Below are 22,024 nucleotides of genomic sequence, written 5' to 3' on the forward strand. Positions count from 1 at the left end.
GCAGGCTCAGGGCGGATAACAAATACAAACATCACCCAACCATTAAAAACATTTAAAAGCATTAAATAATACATTAAAAACATTTAAAAGCATTAAATATTACAGTTCATACTGCATAGTAGTTCATACATGCCTCTGTGTTTGCATGGAATGGATTTCACAACTGAATCTTTGTCCACCCACATCGAACTATTCTTTGCATCAAAACATGATCCGTGGAGGATCTGATAGCAAATCAAGAAGGTTTGCATTTTTTGAAACTTAATAAAAAAATTTCCTAGTGCATATGTAGACATAAATGCTGGCAAAAAAATTAAATTATTATTATTATTTACAATTTTCAGAACAAAAGGGCCACTTTTGAAACTTTTTAAATTTTCATAACGCAAAAATTCATTTCTGTACTTCTCTATCATAGAAAGAAAAATAAAATAGAAACCCATTCAGATCACCCCATTAGTGCCTAAGAACATTTGTTTTAATTTTGTTTTCTGCTGTCACAAGGTTAATTGGAGACCCTATCTGGACGGACAGCATATAAATATTTTAAATAAATCAAAATAAATTTTGAAGGGATTCCTCATACCTTGTTGCATTTTCATGTTGTGACATTTATGTATATCTATTAGTTGGGGTTGCAGAAATGTGCACCCTGGAACTTAAAATTCTCTAATTCTTGGGTTCTGCGCCTCAAAGTTCTATGAATTTGACAGAAGATAGAGGAGCAAAACCACTGGCTTAAATATGGAATGAATCCTAAATGGGGGAAAGGTGGAGGAATCTGGTCATCTTTGTTCATTTTATAACTCTTTTTCAGTTATACAGTACCCAGATTTCATCTTTGGTTGTATTTCCAGTGTAGTCGGCTTTCGTTGTGTGTATTTGAACGAAGATTTCATGTTGTCCAAGTGTCTATAACCTGTCTTGTATTTGCAGCCATCACTAAACAATCAGGTTCTTTAGGTGTATGTGAAGGAATCTGGCCCAACCCATGCTTGTAAATGAAAGAGTGAATTTTATTTCCTGACTTGGAAACTATGCAGAAAAAGAGCTTCAACCTGAGACCCCAGTTGCTATACTAGTAACTCCCTCATACTAATCTGATAAAAACTTAGGCATAACAGCCAATTTGGACCTCATCCTTGGCCCAACATAGCTTATATAAGGAATTACTCTCCCCCCCACCCCAGTCAGAAGAAGTAGATGAACACAAGGCTTGAACTAAGGGCTGCTTTATTAAACACAACATCAACCATGAACTGCAGCAAAGGCCAACTAGCGGTACAGGTCAAGCCACGGGGTCACCTTGGACCTCCACCTTGAACTGTCTGAGCGAGCCGCACTGCCCCGAATGTGAGCCATTCTTGGAATAGCTTCGACCCAGCCAGCCAGACAAATACCCCTCTTCAAGCTCCTAAAGCTTCAGCTGTACAGCATGAGGGAAGGACTTGCAGCTGGGGTTCCCTGGAGACAGTGTGCTCAGGTTGTGGTACCATCTGCTTCTGTCAGACTCCATTTCCCCACCAATGGAAAATTGCCAAGAGGATACTCGCCAGCCCTCTCCCTATCCCCAAACTCTCTCCTGCCAGTGACCAACCTATCTAGCACCACCCAGGCCAATTACCTCAAACCTCTGCTGACAGTACAAGGTAGGCGAAAAATCTCCCCTTCTCCTTAGCCAATGTGGAGAAAAGGGGGGGGGAATCCTACCTGGCTCTGTAACAGCAGCTGGCTAATCCTGCACTGCAACAGGGTGAGTGGGTGGGCCGATCACATGGAGCAACTGCAGGCTAGGGAGGGTGGTGCTGCCTTTTACGGCATCTGTCACTACCACCCCGGCTCAGTCCCCAGATGCCTGGGACAGTGTTCTGCCTCCTCCTCCTTCTGAGGAGGCAAATCCTGGCCCCCAGGTCAAGCTGTGGCATAGCTGCCAGGAGGGGGCCGCATTGCCCCCCTAAGTTGGAAGGAGACAGACACAAGGTTGTTTTATTAAGAGCTGCTTTATTAAACACAACATCAACCATTAACTGCGGCAAAGGCCAACTAGCAGTACAGGTCACCCTGGACCTCCACCTTTACCAGTCTGGGTAAGCCCCACTGCCCCTGGTGTGAGCCGTTCTTGGAATGGCTTCAACCCAGCCTGGCCAGGCCAGGCAAATGGTTCCCTCCTTTCAGGCTTCTAAAGCCTCAGCTGTACAGCATGAGGGAAAGACTTGCACCTGGGGTTCTCTGGGAGCAGTCTGCTCAGGTGGTGGTAACTGTGAAGTATACCATCGCCTCCTGTCAGACTCCATTTCCCCGCCAATGGGGAATTGCCAAGGGGGTGCTTGTCAGTCTACTCCCTATTCCCAAACTCTCTCCTGCCAGTGTAATGGGACATGCCTCTGCTTAGGTCGTTACATTAACCTGAACACATGCTGCAGGTCATCTAGGAAGATGCCATTGCCAGTAACTGACAGGTGAAACCCGTCTCCTCTACAGAGGTTAGCAAATTTGACCTGAATCCTGGGGTGCAGTAAGCAGATTCCTAAACTCTCACCCAAAGCCTTCTGTAGGGCCCTATTGGCCCTGCACTTAGCACTTTCCATACCCCTTGGGTACAGTGCTACACACCACAATCGGCACAAGAGTATAGTGGACTAGAAAATATGCACTTCTGGCCACTGGCTTTTAATCAGTTGCAAATCTGAAATTGCCTACAGCGACAGGGCCTTGCCCTTGATTAACCCCAGGCCATTACCACTCAAGTGTATGACCAATATATGAGGGGGAGGATCTTTCCTCCCCCCAAACAGAAGTGGCACATCGGCTCTACTACTCGACCATGGCCCATTCGCCCAGCCTGAACTGGGACCCAACTGGGGGTCCTTCTGGCTTGGTGAGCCCCCCAGAACACCATACTGTGTCCACAAATCAGGATCCATTGTCTTCCTTGGTGACCACCGCACCTAAGAAAAATTCAGTTAGTGTGATGTCTCAAAGGAAGGCAGGGGATGGATATAAGAATGAAAAGCAGCCAACTGTCACCTGCCCACATGCTGAATGGTTTTACTGGTGTACCTCATGGCCTCTGCCATGGGGGCAGCCCCAATCTGGTAGGAATGTGTGCTGAAGTTGACACCAGATAGTCCCAATTTGGAGAGTGGCCTATCCATCATGGCCCAGAACTGGTACTGTCTTAGGGGTGAGTGGTCACTATGCCAAAATAACACCCCTTGGCTGTCACCCCTAACTTTAACATTCTTCCAGAGGGCCCTGACCAGACACAACTCCTTCTCCATACAGTGGCCCAATGTTAAAACTGTCCCCTTCTATTTCTGGTCCATCTTGGATTGTCTGATCCTAATGGACACCTTATTCCTTAGGAAATTGATGTCCTGAGCCAGCAAGGCATGGTCCAATCTGTCAGTCTGGGACTGGGCCACCAGCTTGCTCACCTGCAGGGCCACAAAGAATGCTGTCAACATGGCCTCATGAAAGAGCTTGCTTTCAAAGCCTGAACTACAAACCTCTCCCTAGATCACTCCCAGACCTCTAAGGATGTCTGGGGAGATGGGCTGTCTGCTATCAATAGGAGTGCCCGCCTTTCAAGTCCAGCCCTCAAGCATCTTGCATACCCAGAAGTCCGCAGTGGCTTCAGGTAAGCCACAGGCCTTGATGGAAAATGCTAATGCTGCCAACTGACCCCTGATAGACTCTACTGCCAAACCGCGTGTGCTCACTGAGCCATACAAAACTGCAGATGTGCTCTGGAGGGGATGAGCCACAACTACTGGAGCCCCACCTCCCTCCTAAACCCCGTAAACTGGCCTACCACATGCTCATGCACCCTTTGAGTGCTGGGTGCAATGGCAAGCTGGATTGCTCTGTCCCCTTCCACTAAATATCCTAAATATCTTTAGGATATTCAGCCACAGGCATTTCAATGGGAACACCATGACAATCTTCATCACTCTAGCTGATTTAGAAGACAGGGAGTTAACCACATTTACTACCACCATGTCATCACACCAGACATGCACTACGTGAGTGTCAGACTCCTCACCCCAAATCCAAACTGCTACCAGTATGGGGAAGAATTCCAGGAAAGTGAGATCCCTTACTAACCCTTCAGCCACCCAATCCAAGGACTACTGGCCAGCATACCAGTGTCCCCAGAAATAAATGCCAAATCCCTTGGAGCTTGAGGTGTCCAAAGCTACCTGAAGCTCAGCTGCAACCAATAGGTTCTCACGCCAAAATGTAGGTTCTCACGCCCTGTTGAAAGACCCCAAGAACTCGTGCAAAACTTCAAGGTCTTCCCACATCCCTCTGTTGATGTGAAGCTGGTGGTGAGAGGACCAAAGTAAGGCCACAGCATCACACAACAATTGCAAGAAATGTCTGCCTGGGGCAACTGCCTTGCATGCAAAGTTCAAACGGCCTACCAACTGCTGCAGTTCCAAAAAAGACATTTTCTATTTGTCTCTGAGGGAAGCCAGCCACACCCTGAGCTCGCTGACATTTATCAGCATGGAGGCAGAGGGCCTGGTGCACTGTGTCAAGTTTGATGCCAGAAATGTTAGGACATGGAGGGGGCCTCCATTTTCTTGTGGGCCAAAGGGACCCCCAGTTGCCCAGTGAGAACAACAAAAGCTGCCATTAGCCTGGCACAGTGGCCAGTGCCTGCCAGGTCCACAAACAAGAAATCATCTAGATAGCGCACTGTGCCCCTGCAGTTAAGCCACTGGTGCAACTCCCACTCCAAAAAAGAACTGAAGTGCTCAAATGCCATGCAAGAAATGGAACATCCCGTGGGGAGGGCCCTATCCATGTAAAAATTGCCTTCAAAGGCAAATCCTAGGAACACAAAGTCTTCTGGGTGTACAGAGAGAAGCCAAAATGCAGACTTAATGATGCATTTCATCATTTCCACCTCCATTCTGTACCTGCATACCACCTTGACCACCTGATTGAAGGATGTGTAGCGCACTGAGCAAAGGTGCTCAGGTATGAGTCATTCACCTAGCCCCCTTTAGGGAATGACAAGTGGTGAATTAACTGGTATTCTCCTGATGTCTTCTTAGGGACTACTCTGAGGGGGGATACCCTCAGGCAGGGATGAGGGAGAGGGGAATATCCCCAGTACCCTGCCCTCAGCACTCTCCTGGAGTTTTTCCCTCACCACCCCCTCCATGCCAACGACTGAACACAAGTTGTCAAATATGACGGTGGTCCTAGGGTCTTGAAAAGGTATACAAGAACCAACTTAAAACCATTAAACAGGAACAAGGCATCTTGCCGATTTGTATACGCTCTCAACAGGTGCTCAGATATCTTCACCTGGGTCCCTTTATCAGCTCCCTTCTGGCCTCCTCAGCCTCCTGACCATCTACCGTACCCTCCCTGCTTGGATCTGGGACAGGCTGCATAGGGTGGGGGTCCAAAAATGAGGGGCATTCATGCCTGTACTTGTAGGTATTGCAGGCCCCTTTGGACATGAAGTCCCAACAGAGCAGCTGGGGTTGAACCTGCTACCCCTCTGGAGGACTGAGGGCTGCCCGCATCCTGAACTCCTCATCGTACTGCAACCATGCAGCACCGATGAAATCAGTGTAGCCCCTGTAAATGATTTTGAGGTATTGAAATAAAGAGACCATCCATGAAAGCTAGGCTCTGCTCAACACCTCGGCATATATCAAGAGTCCTGGGAACCAATTGGCCCAGGTGCGGTCCCCCGCCTGCGCCTAATTTTCCCCTTAATTCTTTCATCCAGGTTGTCTTTATCCTTCTTCTCCAGCTCCCTGAAGAGAAGGGTAAAGACATCCACATACTCCCCTTTGACTATCTTGTCCCTTGTAGTCTGGGTAAGATGATCCCCAAGGGGATCCCAGAAGGAGAGTGCCTTATGTGACAACTGGCTGTAGACTGGTAGCCCACAAGGCGGATAGCTGTAGGGCAAGCATGGGCCGTATTGCCATCCTATGATAGGGTAAGCATAGGCCTGACTCCTCCCCAAGGGGCAAAGTGAGCCTGACTTGCCTGCCAATTGCCTGGACCAGATTAACTGCCCAGCAGTAGCCATGAGGAAATGCTCTGAGCATAAGAAGAAGTTGTGGGGCCTAGGGACCCGAAGGCAGCGGCTTTACCCCAGGGTCCCCATGGCCAGGGGCATGCCTGCTGCGACCAAGGGGTGTTACAGCACCTTTGCACCCTCTCTCTCCTCCAAGTAGCCTGTTGCCCTTCTCTCCTCCTTGGAGGCTTTCCTTCCCCAGCAATCCTGGATGGCCTGCATTTTATAGAGCCTTCCTGGGAGGATTCTTGCCCCTCCCCAAGGCTCTGTCCTATCCTGGGCTTGGCCCCTTTCCCCGGGGCCAACTGACAAGACTGAAGGCCCATCCAAGGGCTTCCAGGGGCCCTTCCTGTCACTGCTCCCTCCCTGGCCATGTAGGGCATCCCCGTAAGGTAAGACTGGCTGCATGGCCTGCATGGCTGGGCTACCATTCTTGCATGCTTTCTGGCAGCCATGCTTCGGCTGACTGTGGCTGTGCCACTCTTGGGGTCGCCCTGCAGGTCTGGCCACATTCACTTCTGCTGGGAGGGCAGGCTGCTTGTCCCACCCATGGTGGCAAATCACTCTGGGTGTCTGTGATGTAGTTGCTGCTCTCAGAGCCTCACCCATCAACCAGCTCCCCTGCCGCTGGCTCTAGCCATGGCCCTGGCCTAGTGATGGCATAGCTGCAGCCCTTGAAGCCCTGGCCATTGGCTACTCCCCTGCTGCCTTTTACCTAGCCCTGTTTTGTCCCATGATTATTGAAGACTAAGGATGCTCAAACACCTGCTGGTTCAGTTCACATCCTGATTGCCAGTGGCAATCAGGCAGCAGATTAATCGACAGCTGTTTGCCTGTTCACAATTTGTGTTTATTTGTAGGAATAGACTACTTGCAACAATCACAACCCAACTGCCAGTTAATGAATGATTAGCCAGGAGTCAGCTAATATAATGTAAAAATAGTTGAGTGTATCCGTGTACTACTGAGTAACTGTAGATGGTCTATATATTCTAGGAAATGAGTGGGTCAGTGCAGATACCTGGTTGTAGTGTATATTTTCAGATAGGTGACCCTAGCTGTATCTTTTTGTAAAGAAATAAATGCTGAATTGTTGCAGCTGTGCATCTTCCATTTAATCTGTACCCTATCTCCATCTAAGTCAGAATGTAGCCAGTGTTCCAGTAATTCTTAACCAACAACTGTCTTAATCATTTTGTTTTGCTTTGTTGAGAAGTGAATATCCAGAAATGGCATACATAAGCTTCTTGTACACAATAGTGCATTTTTATTATTTCAGATATTTTCTAATCCATATGTAATTAGGGTAACATGTACATTGTCCATCTTTAATTGCATGGGTTATTAATGGGAAAAAATAAGAAAATAAAATGCATGTGTTAATATTTATGATTAATATATTGCATCTATTTTTTTTCCCTGCAGGCTTAATTCCTGCATGCAGCCTGGGCTTGTCACAAGTGGGCAGAATGAATTTTGGCAAAGATGTCAGCACTCTGAAATATTTCACTATTTGTGGATTACAAGAAGGCTATGAACCCTTTGCAGTCAATACTAACAGGGACATCACCATATGGCTGAGCAAGAGACTACCTCAGTTTCTTCCAGTACCAGCAAACCATGAACATATCGAGGTTTGATGTATTTTCATTTACTTGTTTGAGACTAAATAGAAAGGTGACTTATCTGTTCAAATCAATGATTGCCATCTGGTTTAGTACAAAAGCCATCTCTGTGACTTCAATCCTTATTTAGAATTTAACATGCATGCAACAGCAAATCTGCTTGTGCTGTCCTTCCAGCTGGGGAGCAAGGGCTAAGTGTATGCTCCATCACTACTACATAAACTAACAATTGTGTTATAAAGTGACTTTTCATCCACTTGTGGTCATTTAGATATTGACTGGATAATATGACATATTATTTCATTTCCTCTCTCTTGCTTTAATTGGGATCTAACTCACCCTACTGCCATTTTAATAGAACACTCAAACTAAAAATAATGGGTGGTTGGGTTGGGTGGTTGAATTATGAACAGTCAACATATATCGTAAAAATATATACAGAGTATGAAGCAACTCAGGTCAGCAGAAAAATAATTATATTTGGTATTACTTTTTGTTCATAACTCCAGAAAGTTTTCAGTTAAAGGAAAAATAGTTTTAAAAGTGTTAAAAACCCAAGAACTTACATTCATGTTTTTGTATTTAATAGGTTACCCGAATAGATGGCACAGCAGACAGCTCTCCATGCTTGAAGGTCACACAGAAGTCATTTGGGTCTCAAAACAGTAAAACAGACATCATGTTCTATCGTCTCAGCATGCCTATTGAATGTGCAGAGATATTCTGTAAAACATCTGGAGGAGGGTTGCCAAACTCTAGCCTTTTTAGCCCAAAGAATGACTTGGATGAGTATGATGCTGATTCTGACTTTGAAGTCTTAATGAAAACTGCTCATGGTCATCTGGTACCTGATCGTGCAGAAAAAGAAGCTATAAAATCAGAGTTCAATAACCACAAGGACTATACACAGGAAAAACCTTCCCGTCTCAAGCAAAGGTACACTGTTCTGATCTTTTGATTTATTTTTAACCATGATGTATATTCTTCCTCTCATCCCTTCCAGTCCGGTTTCCGCCCAGGATATGGGGTCGAGACACTGCTGGTTGCTCTCACAGACTATCTCCTCAGACATCTGGATCGGGGTGGATTGGCACTGCTGATTATACTGGATCTGTCAGCAGCATTTGATACGGTTGAGTAAGATCTTTTGACCCAACGCCTTGACGATGTGGGGATACAGGGGACAGCGTTGCAGTGGCTGGTCTCCTTTCTCCATGATTGGGGACAGAGGGTGGTGCTTGGGGAGAGAATATCATCCCATAGGCCACTGGTATGTGGTGTGCCGCAGGGAGCGATACTCTCCCCACTATTATTTAATATCTATATGCACCCCCTCGCCCAGCTGGTGTGGAGTTTCAGGCTTGGGTGTCACCAATATGCGGATGACATCCAGCTTTATCTGTTGTTGGACGGCTGGCCTGGATCGACACCGGATGTCCTGGAGCGTGCTTTTGAGGCTGAGGCTGGTTGATTGAGAAAAAGTCGGCTGAAATTGAACCCTACAAAGACGGAGATCATGTACTTGAGTCGTGGAGGGATGGTTTCAGGACCCCGGCTTCCTACACTCGATGGGGCAGTGCTTACACTGGCCCTGAGAGTTAGGAGCCTGGGGGTGATTCTAGATCCCTCCTTGAAAATGGAGGATCAGTTCACTGCGGTTGCCAGGCCTTCCTTTTACTATCTTTGGCAAGCCAGGCAACTTGCCCCCTTTCTATCATCCTGCGACTTGACTGCAGTGGTCCAAGCAATGGTCACCTCTAGGCTGGACTACTGTAACGCACTCTACGCTGGGCTTCCCATAAACCTGATCCAGCAATTACAGCTGGTACAGAATGCAGCAGCATGGGTTGGAGCACCGGTGTGGGAGCATATTACGCCGGTTCTGCGCCAGCTGCATTGGCTACTGGTGGAGTACTGAATCAGGTTCAAGGTTTTGGTGCTAACCTGTAAAGCCCTATGCGGACTGGAACCGATGTATCTACGGGACTGTCTCTCCCCATATGAGCCCCAGAGGATCCTTTGATCGGGTGGGAAATATCTATTAAAGGTCCCTGGCCCTAGGGAGGCCCGCCTGGCATTGACAGGGCCAGGGCCTTTTCGGTCCTGGCCCCAGCCTGGTGGAACGCTCTGTCTCATGAGACCAGGGCCCGGCAAGACTTGTTAACATTTCGCCGGGCATGTAAGACAGAGTTGTTCCGCCAGGCATATAGTTGATGCCGGGCGGTGCCCCCCCCCAGGCGGGGGGGAGGGGGTTAAACCAGATGCCATCCTATGTAAATGCTGTTGTCCATCCTTTATACTTCATATACTTGTTCTGGGAAGAACTTCTGTATGGAACACCAAATTTAAATTATGTGCTGCATCTTTTTTCGGTTTTATATGTGTATATATATATGTATATTTGCATAGTTGTAATTTTAATGATGATGTGTAGAAATTTTAAAATATTTTAGTGATACTTAATATGTTTGACTTGTGTTGTTAACCACCCTGAGCCCGGTGATGTGGGGAGGGCGGAGTATAAATCTAATAAATTAAATTAAATATGTTTATGGTTAGGTTGGTCATATAAATCAGTAATTAAGGAAGGGACTTCAGATCTGAGGCTTCTTTCTGTTACCAGACTTTTGCTACAGTTTCTTTACTTTTCCATTCATAGAACAGAAATAAATGAAACATTTCACAAGGCTATTGAAAGATAAAATGCAAAGAAAGTTAAAAGTTGCAAAATGGTACAATAACAGAAAATATCTTAAATTCATAAAATGTGCAATATAACAAATGTCTAGAAAACCAAACCTGATCTGTAAGTTCAACAACTTTGTAAATCATTGTGTCTGCAGCAGGGACTCAGCCAAGGTTGAGGCGGGAGGATGAGTAAGGGAACGAAAAGGTGCAACATATAGGTTTGAATGAAAGCAAAGCCACAACTTTATTCTTCAGCTGCTTCTGACAGCCTACTTGTCATTAACTGGTTCAAGGACCATACACCATGTGAGCCAAGTCCTGTCCCCTGGCCAAACTGCTTGGGATCTCAGGAGGTGACACTGGATGGGTTTAGAGGATGCCATGTCTTCATACTCTCTCTGCTGCCATTAGCAACTTGGAGTGTGCAGCTGAGGCTATCAGAATTAATGTCCCATTGTCTTTGGTCCTTTTATAGTGACCTCCCCTTTATAAGTGACAGAGCTCTAGTTGAGCTCTGTGTTATCTAATGTCAAGGCCCGTTCAGACTGCTCCCAGCATGAGGTTGCAACCAGCATGCTGAAGCTCAGAGCTCTGAAGAAATGCAGTTTTGAATAGGGCAGCCTTGTATATGGAGTTGCGCACTTGTCTTAGAATGCCATAATCTACAAAGCAGGACAAATGTTATGGCATGCCTGGGAGGCAGTACCTTCCTCCCGCTCTCTAATGCCTGCCAGTCTTGGAAAGAGGTGCAAAGGTCAGAGAACACATTTACCTTACTGAAGAATGAAATGGCTGCTAGACATATGTGCCAGACCTTGCTCTTGTGGGGAGACAAAACTAATGAAGAGTTTTCTATGATAGACTAACTTCACTTGATGCTTTTCATCTTCCTGGAAAACCCTGAAAACCTTGAGCACTGAAATGTGGGAACAATATTCCCTCCATTATGTTTAATTCCTGAGGTCCTAGAACTTTTCCAGGATGGTCTTCCTGAAACTGAGACCAATCATTGGCTATACCATTGTCCAGCTCCAGAATATACATTGATGTAAAAGAGATGTTAGCAGTCAAGGAGACCAGTACTAGGTGTCTCTCCAAACACACCATCTGGAAGTTAAAAACATTCATTACCAATAGTACCACTTCTTGGTTGTCACAACTGAAATATATCTTTCTGTTCTGGAACTTCTGTTGCCAAAAGGAAGAGTTCCAGAAAGTTAAGCCCACTTATGATTCCCTCCTTTGATTATTTATCCTTTTATCCCAACTTCTGTATATTACAGGTTTATGCTGAGAAGGACAAAGCCTGACTACAGCACAAGCCATTCTGCAAGGCTCAGTGAAGATGTCCTAGCAGATGAAAGAGATGACTATGATTACTTAATGCAAACATCTACAGTATGGCAACTCAATATTTTCACTCTTTTCTTTATTCGAGAACTGCTAAATTTTCTTGACATGCAACCACAAAAAAAATTTGAAATGATAAAAGACACTTGTGGAACAATTTTTTAAAGATACATGAACTACAAGCTCTCTGAACTGCAATAATCAAAATACTTTTTTTAAAAATAGCCTTATTTATGATTGCTAGTTTATTTCTATATTGTGTTAAAAAGTAAGATTGGACAATAATTCATAGTATTCCATTTTTTTCTGAAATTTAGATTTTTATACATACACTATTTTTATTGAAGTGCAGTTCAGTCCTCGGCCCCAGATGTTGGCACCTTGCTGATACTGGCATGGTACAAGCATATTTAGTTAGGATTTTATGTTCTCCTAGCAGGGAAAACAAACGTAATAAAAGACCTACCTCCTAGGAGCTTGGAGCATAGCAGCTGCATTTGAGTCCGCAGTAACATTGTCCACACAGATGAAAAATGGAGCAATATGTCAATGATGCCCCCATGTTAGCCATGTATGACCTTGCCAGCAGCTTCATTCACACAACACAAAAAGGGAAAGGTCAAAATACATACATCACCCTCTGCAGTAGGGAGGTCTGTGGCATGCTCCGTAGGGAGTTCTGTGATTACCAGCTTCTTGGCAGATCTGCATATGAGGTTTCAAATATCTTCCTGCAAATGCATTTCCTTTTACAGGTGGACAGGCAGAAAAGAAAGCATAACCACTCCGATCATATCAGCCAGATACTACCACAGCTCACTTAGTCATTAGGCTATTACTTACCCATCTCTTGTAGGGAATAGTATAGGAACTATGTCTACACTCTCTGCTTTTGGTGCACCATTGAGCTCTGATCATGCAAAGAAAAAGGGGTGACCAGAAATAGCAATGGTTGGAGTAGCAGGTAGTCACCAGAAACGTTGGTGTCCTTTGTTTCCCCTACTTCTATGTGAGGTTATGTAAGCATGAAATCCCACTTACGTCATAGTTCTAGTCCACTAGAATATCAGAAAAAGGGCCTCCCTGTCTGTGCATACTTAGCCTTTACTCTTGGAGTCACTGCTGGCAATTCTTGAGGGAGGAAGGGTTGTTGAGCCAATAGTAGAGCCAATAGTAGATACTGCTGAGGCAGGGTGGGGGCAATGAGGAGAGACATTCAGAGATGTTAAAGTTTGAGGTGGGTATTTCCCTCATCTTCAGATAGTGTACCTGGGGTCAGTTCTATCCTATCCACTCTATTTATCAAAGTCTGAAGCCCTCCTCCAGTCTAAGGACCCTTCCTGCAAGTTTAGTGGTTCTTCCTTCAACAGAAGAGTCATTTAAGTTGATGGAAGGTTCCTTCGGAAGTTTGGATCCATGCGTTAGTAAAGGTACTGAGCAGAAAGTTTTAGCAATATTACCATGTATTTGTAAAGATACACATGTACTAGTATCTGTTTGAATGAAGCCCACTTTCTAATCTAGCCCAGTTTTATGCTGGGAAATCTAAGCGTATTAAATAAAACTTGCTTCCGTTCCTTCCATTGCTTCTCTTAGACTGAAGGAGCTGACTCAGGTTTTACAGCTGGCTTGAGGGTATGACACATATACAGAGACAAATAACTGCATGCTCATTTTTGACAAAGCAATAAAGCTTCTTGGCAAGATTGATAAAGAGTACTGTGACCTGGATAGAGTGAAAAAGATATAGTTCCTTGTGTAACATATATTACTCCAAATTGGGGGTGGGGTGGGCGCGCAGGGGCTAAAAGAGGTAGAGTGAGAGTAAGGAGAAGAAACTTATAATCACCTAGCCCTCCTCCAGTAAAGTGCCTCAAGTCTAATGGGGGGTCCGAGCCAACCCCAGGCCCAGGGTTACCTCACAGAGGGTCAGGGCCCTCTGTTTCCCGAGCCAAAGAGGATTTACCTGTGGTCCCCCTGCTGTCCTTGTCCTGAATCCTTGTCCCGATGCTTGGTTCTCTGCTCCCTCCTGTGCACTCGGTGGCTCTTCTTCTTGGCAGGCTGCCTCCTCTGCTCTGGTCTACTGAAGCTGGTAGAACCCCTGCTGAGTGACTGTGCTGGCCGCCATCTCTTGGCAGGCCTCCTGCCCCTGTCAGCCTTACCAACTGCTAGTGGGGGATCAACAAGCTGTGGAAGAGCAGGAGCTGGACTGGATCCAGAGGCCCAAAGCTGCTCTTCTGTTTCAGAGAGGAGCTCCAAAGCCAGGTAAATGCCGCGGGGAGTGCACTTTCCCTCTGGCCTCCTGGGTCTTTGTGCACTCTGGCTGGCCCTGAAGTCCTCCTCTGCTTGCTCTGAGCTGGGAGACCCAGAGGAGCATCTGTCTACCTGTCTCAATCTGTGGTGCATGGAGGAAGGATTGCAGGCAGTAGGGTCTGAGCCCAATAATAATATTTGATTTATATACCACCCTTCAGGATGACTTAACGCCCACTCAGAGCGGTTTACAAAGTATGTTATTATTATCTCCACAACAAACACCCTGTGAGGTAGGTGGGTCTAAGAGAGTTCCAGAGAGCTGTGACTAACCCAAGGTCACCCAGCTGGCTTCAAGTGGAGGAGTGGGGAATCAAACCTGGTTCTCCAGATTAGAGTCCCGTGCTCTTAACCACTACACCAAACTGTATGGATTGTTTGATTCGAGATCGCTCTGATGCTAGAAGTTGTTCTGAGCACTCTGTATGACCATAAACTGTTTGCCAATTTGTCCAAATGTGAGTTTCACCAGAAGGAATTGGATTTTCTGGGCTATCAGGTCTCCCGAAGAGGGTTGGGGATAGACCCTGCCAAAGTCCAAGATGTGTTGGGGTGGGAAACCCCCCAAACCAGATGGCAACTGCATTCATTCTTGGGCTTTGCAAATTTTTACTGACCGTCCATTAAGAATTTTGCCCAGACTGCACTGCCATTAACTGATTTGCTGAAAAACAAGGGGAAGGGCTCAGATGGAACAAAGGCAAGTGCCAAACTGACCTGGTCTGATGAATGCCAACAGGCTTTTGATAAATTAAGGGTTCTATTAACCTCAAAACCCATGTTGTGTCACCCAGACGAAAACAAAAAGTTCATTGTGCAAGTGGATGCCAGCGATACAGCCATGGGAGGGGTGATTTTGCAGGAGGGGTATGATGGAAAGTTACAACCCTGTGCTTACGTCTCTCACAAGTTTTCTAAGACTGAACAAAACTGGTCCGTGTGGGACAAAAGCAGCAGCAGCTGTTAAACTAGCCCTCTCAACTTGGAGACATTGGCTAGAGGGAGCAAAGGTACCTTGTGAAGTGTGGACTGACCACAGAAACCTAGAGGCTGTCCAATTTCCTCACAGATTGGGCGTGAAACAGCTCCAGTGCGCAGAGTTCTTTTCAAAGTTTCAATTCATCCGCAAGCACCTCCTCGGGTCCTCCAATTTCTTAGCAGACGCCTTGTCCTGCCTTCCACAACATGAAAGCCAGAGGGAGGAGATTATTGACACTATGTTCACACCTACCCAGCTGGGAGGGGCAGTGATGACACGATGGCAAGGTGGAACTGGAAAAGGAGGGGGAGGAGAGACTGCAAGATCCTCTGGTGAAGGGGGAGGATGGATGCTGGTATAGAATCGGCAAGCGATGACAAACTGGCCGGGCACTTCAGGTTTGTGAAAACTCTGCATCTAGCTCAGAGACAATTTTGGTGGCCAGATATGAGAAAAGACATCTCCCAATACGTGACCTCTTGTCAGATAAACATATCTGGGGAAGATATGGGGGGGGGGAACCCCTACGACTGTTGCAACCTTTAGAGACCCCGTCTACATCCTGGGCTTCGATTTCTATGGACTTCATCACAGATCTTCCCCTTAGCAAAGGGAAAACTGTAATTCTGGTGATTGTTGATTTGTTTTCCTACTTTGTGCCATGTTCTAAGTTACCTACAGCAAAAAAGCTGGCTACCATTTTCATGCAGAATGTAATGTGTTTACATTCTTTCCCCAAGAAGGTGATATCAGATCATGGGAGCCAGTTTGTTGCCAAATTTTGGCAGGAGCTCATGAAAGTAACAGGAATTGAACAAGGACTCAATTCAGCCCATCACCCCAAGACTGATGGACAAACAGAATGTGCTTATCAGATTTTGGAGCAATTTCTAAGATGTTACATCAATCACAAACAAGATAATTCCTGCCATATGCTGAGTATTGTTATAATAACAGCATCCATAGTTCCATTGGAGCATCTCCATTCCAAATGAGACAAGGATTTGAAGGCAAACCAATGCCCCTATTGGGTGATAATGCCAGGTAGAAGGTGGGGACTTAACAGAATGGTGGAAGAAAATAACAACTCAATGGGACTTAGTGAAACAGACTCTGTAGAAGGCTCAGCTGGATTATAAGAATCAAGCAGACAAAAAATGCTCACCTCCCTGGGACCTGAAACCTAGAGATGAGGTCTATGTTTCGTCTAAGAACTTCAGAGGGGAGCAACCAAGTAAAAAACTGGGCTGGAAATATTTAGGTTTGATTAATGATGCCACGGTTGAACTTGTCCTGCCTAAGAACCTGAAAGATGTACATCCTGTTTTCCATTTTACTCTACTCAAAAAAGACCCTGGGCCAGACAAGTGACATCCAGAGCCAGTGGCCTCGCCTCTTATCATGGTTGGGGGTCAGCTGCACCATGAAGTTGAACAAATACTGGACTTTAAATGGAAAAGGGACGTGTTGTTTTATTTGATTCAATGGAAGCATTTTGCAAAAAGCCAGGCAGAATGGGTTAAATCCACTGATGTTAATACAGACAGATTGGTTAAATCCTTTCACAGAAAATACCTGGACAAACCAGGGGGGATTTAAGTTTAGGCGGGCAGGATGTCAGGATGTCTCCTGTCATACTTTGCAGGCCTGGTTGGTTCTGTGTACTCTGTAGGGATTGTTTAATTCTAGGTAGCTCTGATGCTAGAAGTTGTTCTCTGCTTGGAATGTAACAGCCTGCAGTTTATCTTTCGTCTGGGAGGCTGGGAAGCTCTCACATCCTCTCTGCTGTGTTTTGCTGTTCATCTATTAAACTTAGCTAACTGTTTCCTGAAGGGGGGGTGGGAACTTTGGGGCTGGGCTTATAATCTTATATACGTTATGTGCTTGTAGAAAAGCGCCATTCCTGGCAAATAACGTAACAGTGAATGAACTAGTAGCTTATCAGATAAAATACTTTAACTCATGCAGTTCCTGGACTCATGCAGTGAAGTTTCTTAAAGTTACTTGGCAGTACCTTACACCAGGCAACAACTTGAGTGCCCCTCCTGCCAGCCACCAGCCCTAGTGGCCTTACTGGGAGTTCTGGCTACCAGAGGTATCCTGGAAGGTGCAGCCTTTAATCCCCTTTTGAGTGGTATAGGGCTGTTCTGTTTTTTTAAAAAATTAAATCAGCTAAAGGGCTTTATTTTTTAATTAGGACAAAGGAGGGGTAGCTGCACCTGACCATATTAGTGGCAAGTAAATCGCGATCCTAATGTTGGCTCTGGCCCCCTCCCCTTCATGAGACAGCCCCCCGCTGAGGACTTCCTAATTCCCAGAGACATGGAAACTCTAAGCACTGCAGCCATCATGCTGCTAGCGCTGGCCCCCAGAAACTTCCAAGCTCCTGCCCCTCAGGCCCCTGTGTCCTTTCCAGCAGTGGAGGCTCATCGCTCAGCTGCGCTGCCTTGGCCCTGGTCATGCCGCTGTGCTGCCTCAATCCTGGCCACACCATCTTGTTCCTGGCCACACTGCTGCACCACCTCTTTTCCAGTTGCACCACTTCACTGTTGGCCATGCTGTTCCTGTTGTTGCTTTGCTGCTGCCAAATGGCCTTTGCTGCCACTGCCAAGCTGCTGTCACTGCCGCGCTGCCTTTAGTTGCTTGGAGGTTTCTGCCTGCCATGAACCAAGTGATGAGGTACACAGCAGGCTCCAACTTTTATGCCCTAGCTGCGCACCTGAGAGGAAACTGTGCCTCTCAGGTCCACTGCCTATCCCTGTCCCTAACACACAAAACCAACTATCCGGAGTAAACCATATATAAACCAAATACCAAGCATTTAATAATACATATAAAGTGCAGAAGTGCTTCGGTGCTAACAATCAATGACATCAATCAATACAATTGTAAACATATCCAACTGGTGGAAAAGTACAAGGGCAGTTTCATATACTCTCCAGAATGTACACAGGCATTCAGTAATACATAAAGGAAAATATAAGTATCAATCTCTGCAGCTTATGCTTGCAGGAATCTGTGTTAAAGTCCACCTTAAATAAACATGCCAGAGTATATTATCTTGTAGTCTCTAGAATGCACACAAGCATTCAGCAAGGCTTTATCAGATGACAGTCTTTGCAGCATACACCTACATAAATCAATGTGTAACTTTGTAATAAGCCACGTCAAGCCACGCCTACGGGTTTTGCCAGCATATAACCTTCTCCCTGTTTCGTCCGCTCACTTCTTCATAGGCATATTAATCTGTGAAATGACATGTCCAATTACTTTATCTTCCAAACTCCCCCCAGTATAACTCTCCAGCCGTCATACTCACTCATCACATTTATCTTCAAGCACTCCACCATGTTGGTTAGCTCAGGATGGTCTGACACCGTGAACGGTCTTCCCTTCTCCTCCGCTTTTGAGCTTACTCATTTAAAGAGACAGGAACACAAAAGCGTTTCACAGAAAGCAGCTAAACTCCAAGGAATTATTTAAACCATGAGGCATCAGACTGTTGAGTCAGAATATCCATTTTGATTCTAATTGTAAAGATTTACGTTGGGTTAACAGACTGTGCATAGGGTCTATTGTTTGCAGTACTGAGACCTTGAAATCCCCCTTTGAATCATGATAATGAACAAAATGTTCTACTATAGGTGCCTCCATTATTCTATGCCGAATTCAGGACAGATGTTCCTGAATCCTTAGTTTAAGTAGGCGGATTGTACTGCCCACATAAATTAAAGGGCACTTACATTGGATCACATAAACAACATGCGATGTCTTGCAAGTGGAAAATGTCGTAGAGTACACAGGTCTATTTGTAACCCGATTGATGATATCTGTGATTTTAACAGTCAAAGGGCAAATATTGAAATTACCACATGCGAAGTGTCCTCTTGGCAGCCTCCCCCCTGTCAGGGTCTGTTATCCTGGGAGAATGCAGCCTAAGTGACGCCATTTAAATTTCTGTAGTTGTTTAGTCTTTCTCTCCCTCCAGGTTCCCCTGAGTGCCAGGACCGCATTTTCCATGGGAGAGGATGCTGTGTCTTACCTATGTTCTTCTTAGTCGACCTTGAGTGTTCAGCGTTCCCACAGAGAAAGTTCCTGCTATGTGAACTATGGGGGGAGGCTGGGAACTGAGGGTTTGATGTGTAACAACTTTCGTTCTGTACCTCATTCCTAACAAAGCTTTGCTCAGCCAGGATCTGCTTGGTCCTGGAATATGGACACCTGGGCCTGAATGCTGTCTTTCTAATAAAACCTTTTGAAATCAAAAGACTTTGTCTTCTTGCAGAAGGGAGGAAGGCAGACTCTAGCCAACTGGAATGCCATAGCCTGACATTTTGTTAGGAATCCTTTTGTTTTTCCCCGACGCCTCACCCAGGGAGGATGGATACCAAGGACGACTTGATTGATCTGTCTAACCCCGGCCTGGAGGATGGGGGACTCCCAGACCAGACTCAGACGGTACCCGACAGTGACCCTGAGGCTGTGCCTGATCCTAATAATAATGCCATTCCGGATGGAGGAATGGAACCTGTTCCTGATAACGATCAAGCTTCTGAGAGCGGGACGGAGCCCGTGCCAGACAGCGGGACAGAGCAGGCCTACCCGACCGAAGGGGGTGCTCAGCCGAAACTGCGCGGAGTTCCTGGAGGGGATCATCTGATTTTGCTACTGATGCCGCGGCAGTGGGGATTCCGTCCTCGAGAGGCTAGTGAGAGACATGCAGGCACCATGTTTTCCTGGTCGATGATAGATGTGAGATGAACCGTCGGATCGATGGAGCCAGAGGGCCCGAGCATCGTGTGGGATTTGACCAGGTCCGCCCACACGCCAGAAGGAGCGTGGGCCAGTACCCAACCTTGGTATAGGTGGGACACAGAGTCTGGTCGCCTGGAAGAGTGGGACCCTCAGAGGGGGACCGAAGATACCCAGGACTGGGAAACCACACGGCACGAGCTCATGAGCTGGGACTACACGGATGTGAATTCAGCCAGAGCCTGGGATCAAGGCCGCGCGCGGCAACTGGAGAGTCGGGCCCAGGCTGTGGACTCCAGAATTTTGGCTGTCACCGGCCTGACGAAAGGAATACTAGCCAGCATGACCGGGGAGGAGCAGTCCTTGCCAGGGGGAGGAGAGGAAGGTCCGATACAACCATGGCCCAGGGACCATGTCCCTTGGAGATCGTAGGAAAGTCTGATACTACCATGGCCCAGGGACCATGTCCCTCGGGAGCCGTTGGAGATCAGCGACAGTGGGGAGGATGGAGCGTTGGATGGAGTTCCAGACTACTACCGCTGGATGGAGGATAGAATGGGAGCAATGGAGGAAGACCTAGCTCAGGCCATTTATCTCATCGGCGAGTTGGTTAGGGAGCAGCGAGAGGCGCGAGCAGCGGCAGCAGTGGGACAAGTAACAACCCCATCCGCTCCAACACCATCGTCGGTGCAGGGCCAAGTTCCGCCAGGGACCCAACCAACCACCAGTTCGAGCGCCCCACACTGACCACCGCCGCCACTGCCAGCTCAACCAGGCTGTCTTCCCCGGCCCCAGACAACACCAGCGGCACCAGCGCCACAACCGCTACTACCTATACCTACCTATACCTGATTCTATACCTACACCTCCGCAACAGCTCCAGCATCAGCCTCCACCTCAGCCGACGCCAAGCCAAGTGGTGCAGCCACCACCACCTCCACCTCAGCAGGTGCCACCACCTCCACCTCCTCAACAAGTTCCACCAGTTCCACCACTACCGCCTCCGCAACAAGTGCCCCCTCGACAGGTGGCACCCCAACAGCCGCCACCACCGAGGCAACCACCTCCTGTGCAACCCGTGCTGGTACTGCCTGGACCCCAACTGCCCCCACAGCTGATCCCGGGTTTGCTTCCACTGGGTCCGCCGGGCCAAGGTCCAAGAGCTCCACCACCTGGAGGCGCACCCAGACCCCGGCCGCAGGGGATTGTAGGACATGTACCCCTACCACAAGGGCAAAAGCCCCGACCGCAAGGTCTGATGCAGGGCCCGGCACCAGCAGGGCCGCCTCCGGCTCCGTGGCCGATGCAGCCAGGTAGGCAAGGGGCGCTGGAATCCTGGGCAGCCGTTGGTTATGGGATCATAACCCTTACATAGACTGGGTTAAAGGAATTGTCATGTTTAATAAAAAATATTGTGAACAACATTGTTGGCAAGTGAAATGGGGAAAAGTAAAGCCGCCCCATGTGGAGGAGGCTCTCCTAAATCAAGAAGACATCAACCGCATTCCAAAGGAATATAGAAACCTAAAACAAGCCTTCAGTGAAGAGGAAGCCGACACCCTTCCCCCGCATCGGACCACAGACTGCGCTATCGAGTTGATTCCGGGAGAAAGTCTGCCAAAAGGCAAACTATATTCCATGAGTCCGTTGGAAAGAGAGGAGCTACGAAAATTTATAGACAAAAATTTGGAAAGAGGCTTCATCCGCCCTGCAAACAGCCCTCATGCGACGCCAGTGCTTTTCGTCAAAAAGAAGGATGGAGGCCTAAGACTGTGCACAGATTTCAGAGGGATCAACGCTGTATCAGCAACTAATGCCTATCCCATCCCGCTGATCTGAGATCTGCTCAATGTCGTGGTTCAAGGTAAGATCTTTTCAAAATTGGACCTGAAAGATGCTTACTTCCATGTTAGAATCAGAGAAGGAGATGAGTGGAAAACCACGTTCAATATGCCATTAGGGCAGTATGAATACCTTGTTATGCCTTTCGGCTTATCTGGAGCCCCATCGGTATACACATCCATGATCAATGAAGTATTACACAAATATTTATATAAGAGAGTGGTTGTTTACCTGGACGATGTGTTAATTTATTCAAAAACAAAGGAAGAGCATGTGAAATTGGTGCGGGAGGTGTTGACCACCTTAATGTGCCACAAACTCCCTATCAAACTCTCTAAATGTGAGTTCCATAAAAAGGAACTGGATTACTTGGGCTACCGTATATCAGGACAAGGGCTGAAAATGGATCCTGCCAAGATCCAA

At 46.8% G+C, this 22,024-nt stretch overlaps 1 protein-coding gene across 1 annotated transcript in view; it reads left to right on the top strand.

The window, feature by feature from the left end:
• RYR2 (ryanodine receptor 2) overlaps positions 1 to 22,024 on the top strand; it is a 720,715-nt gene that overhangs the window by 397,135 nt on the left and 301,556 nt on the right. Inside the window, exons 30-32 of the mRNA XM_054975163.1 lie at positions 7,478 to 7,686; positions 8,267 to 8,613; positions 11,649 to 11,763. Coding sequence (XP_054831138.1) covers positions 7,478 to 7,686; positions 8,267 to 8,613; positions 11,649 to 11,763 — 671 coding nt within the window. The remainder of the gene's footprint in view (positions 1 to 7,477; positions 7,687 to 8,266; positions 8,614 to 11,648; positions 11,764 to 22,024) is intronic.

The sequence above is a fragment of the Eublepharis macularius genome, chromosome 1 (genome assembly GCF_028583425.1).
Source record: "Eublepharis macularius isolate TG4126 chromosome 1, MPM_Emac_v1.0, whole genome shotgun sequence".
Classification (NCBI taxonomy): domain Eukaryota; kingdom Metazoa; phylum Chordata; class Lepidosauria; order Squamata; family Eublepharidae; genus Eublepharis; species Eublepharis macularius.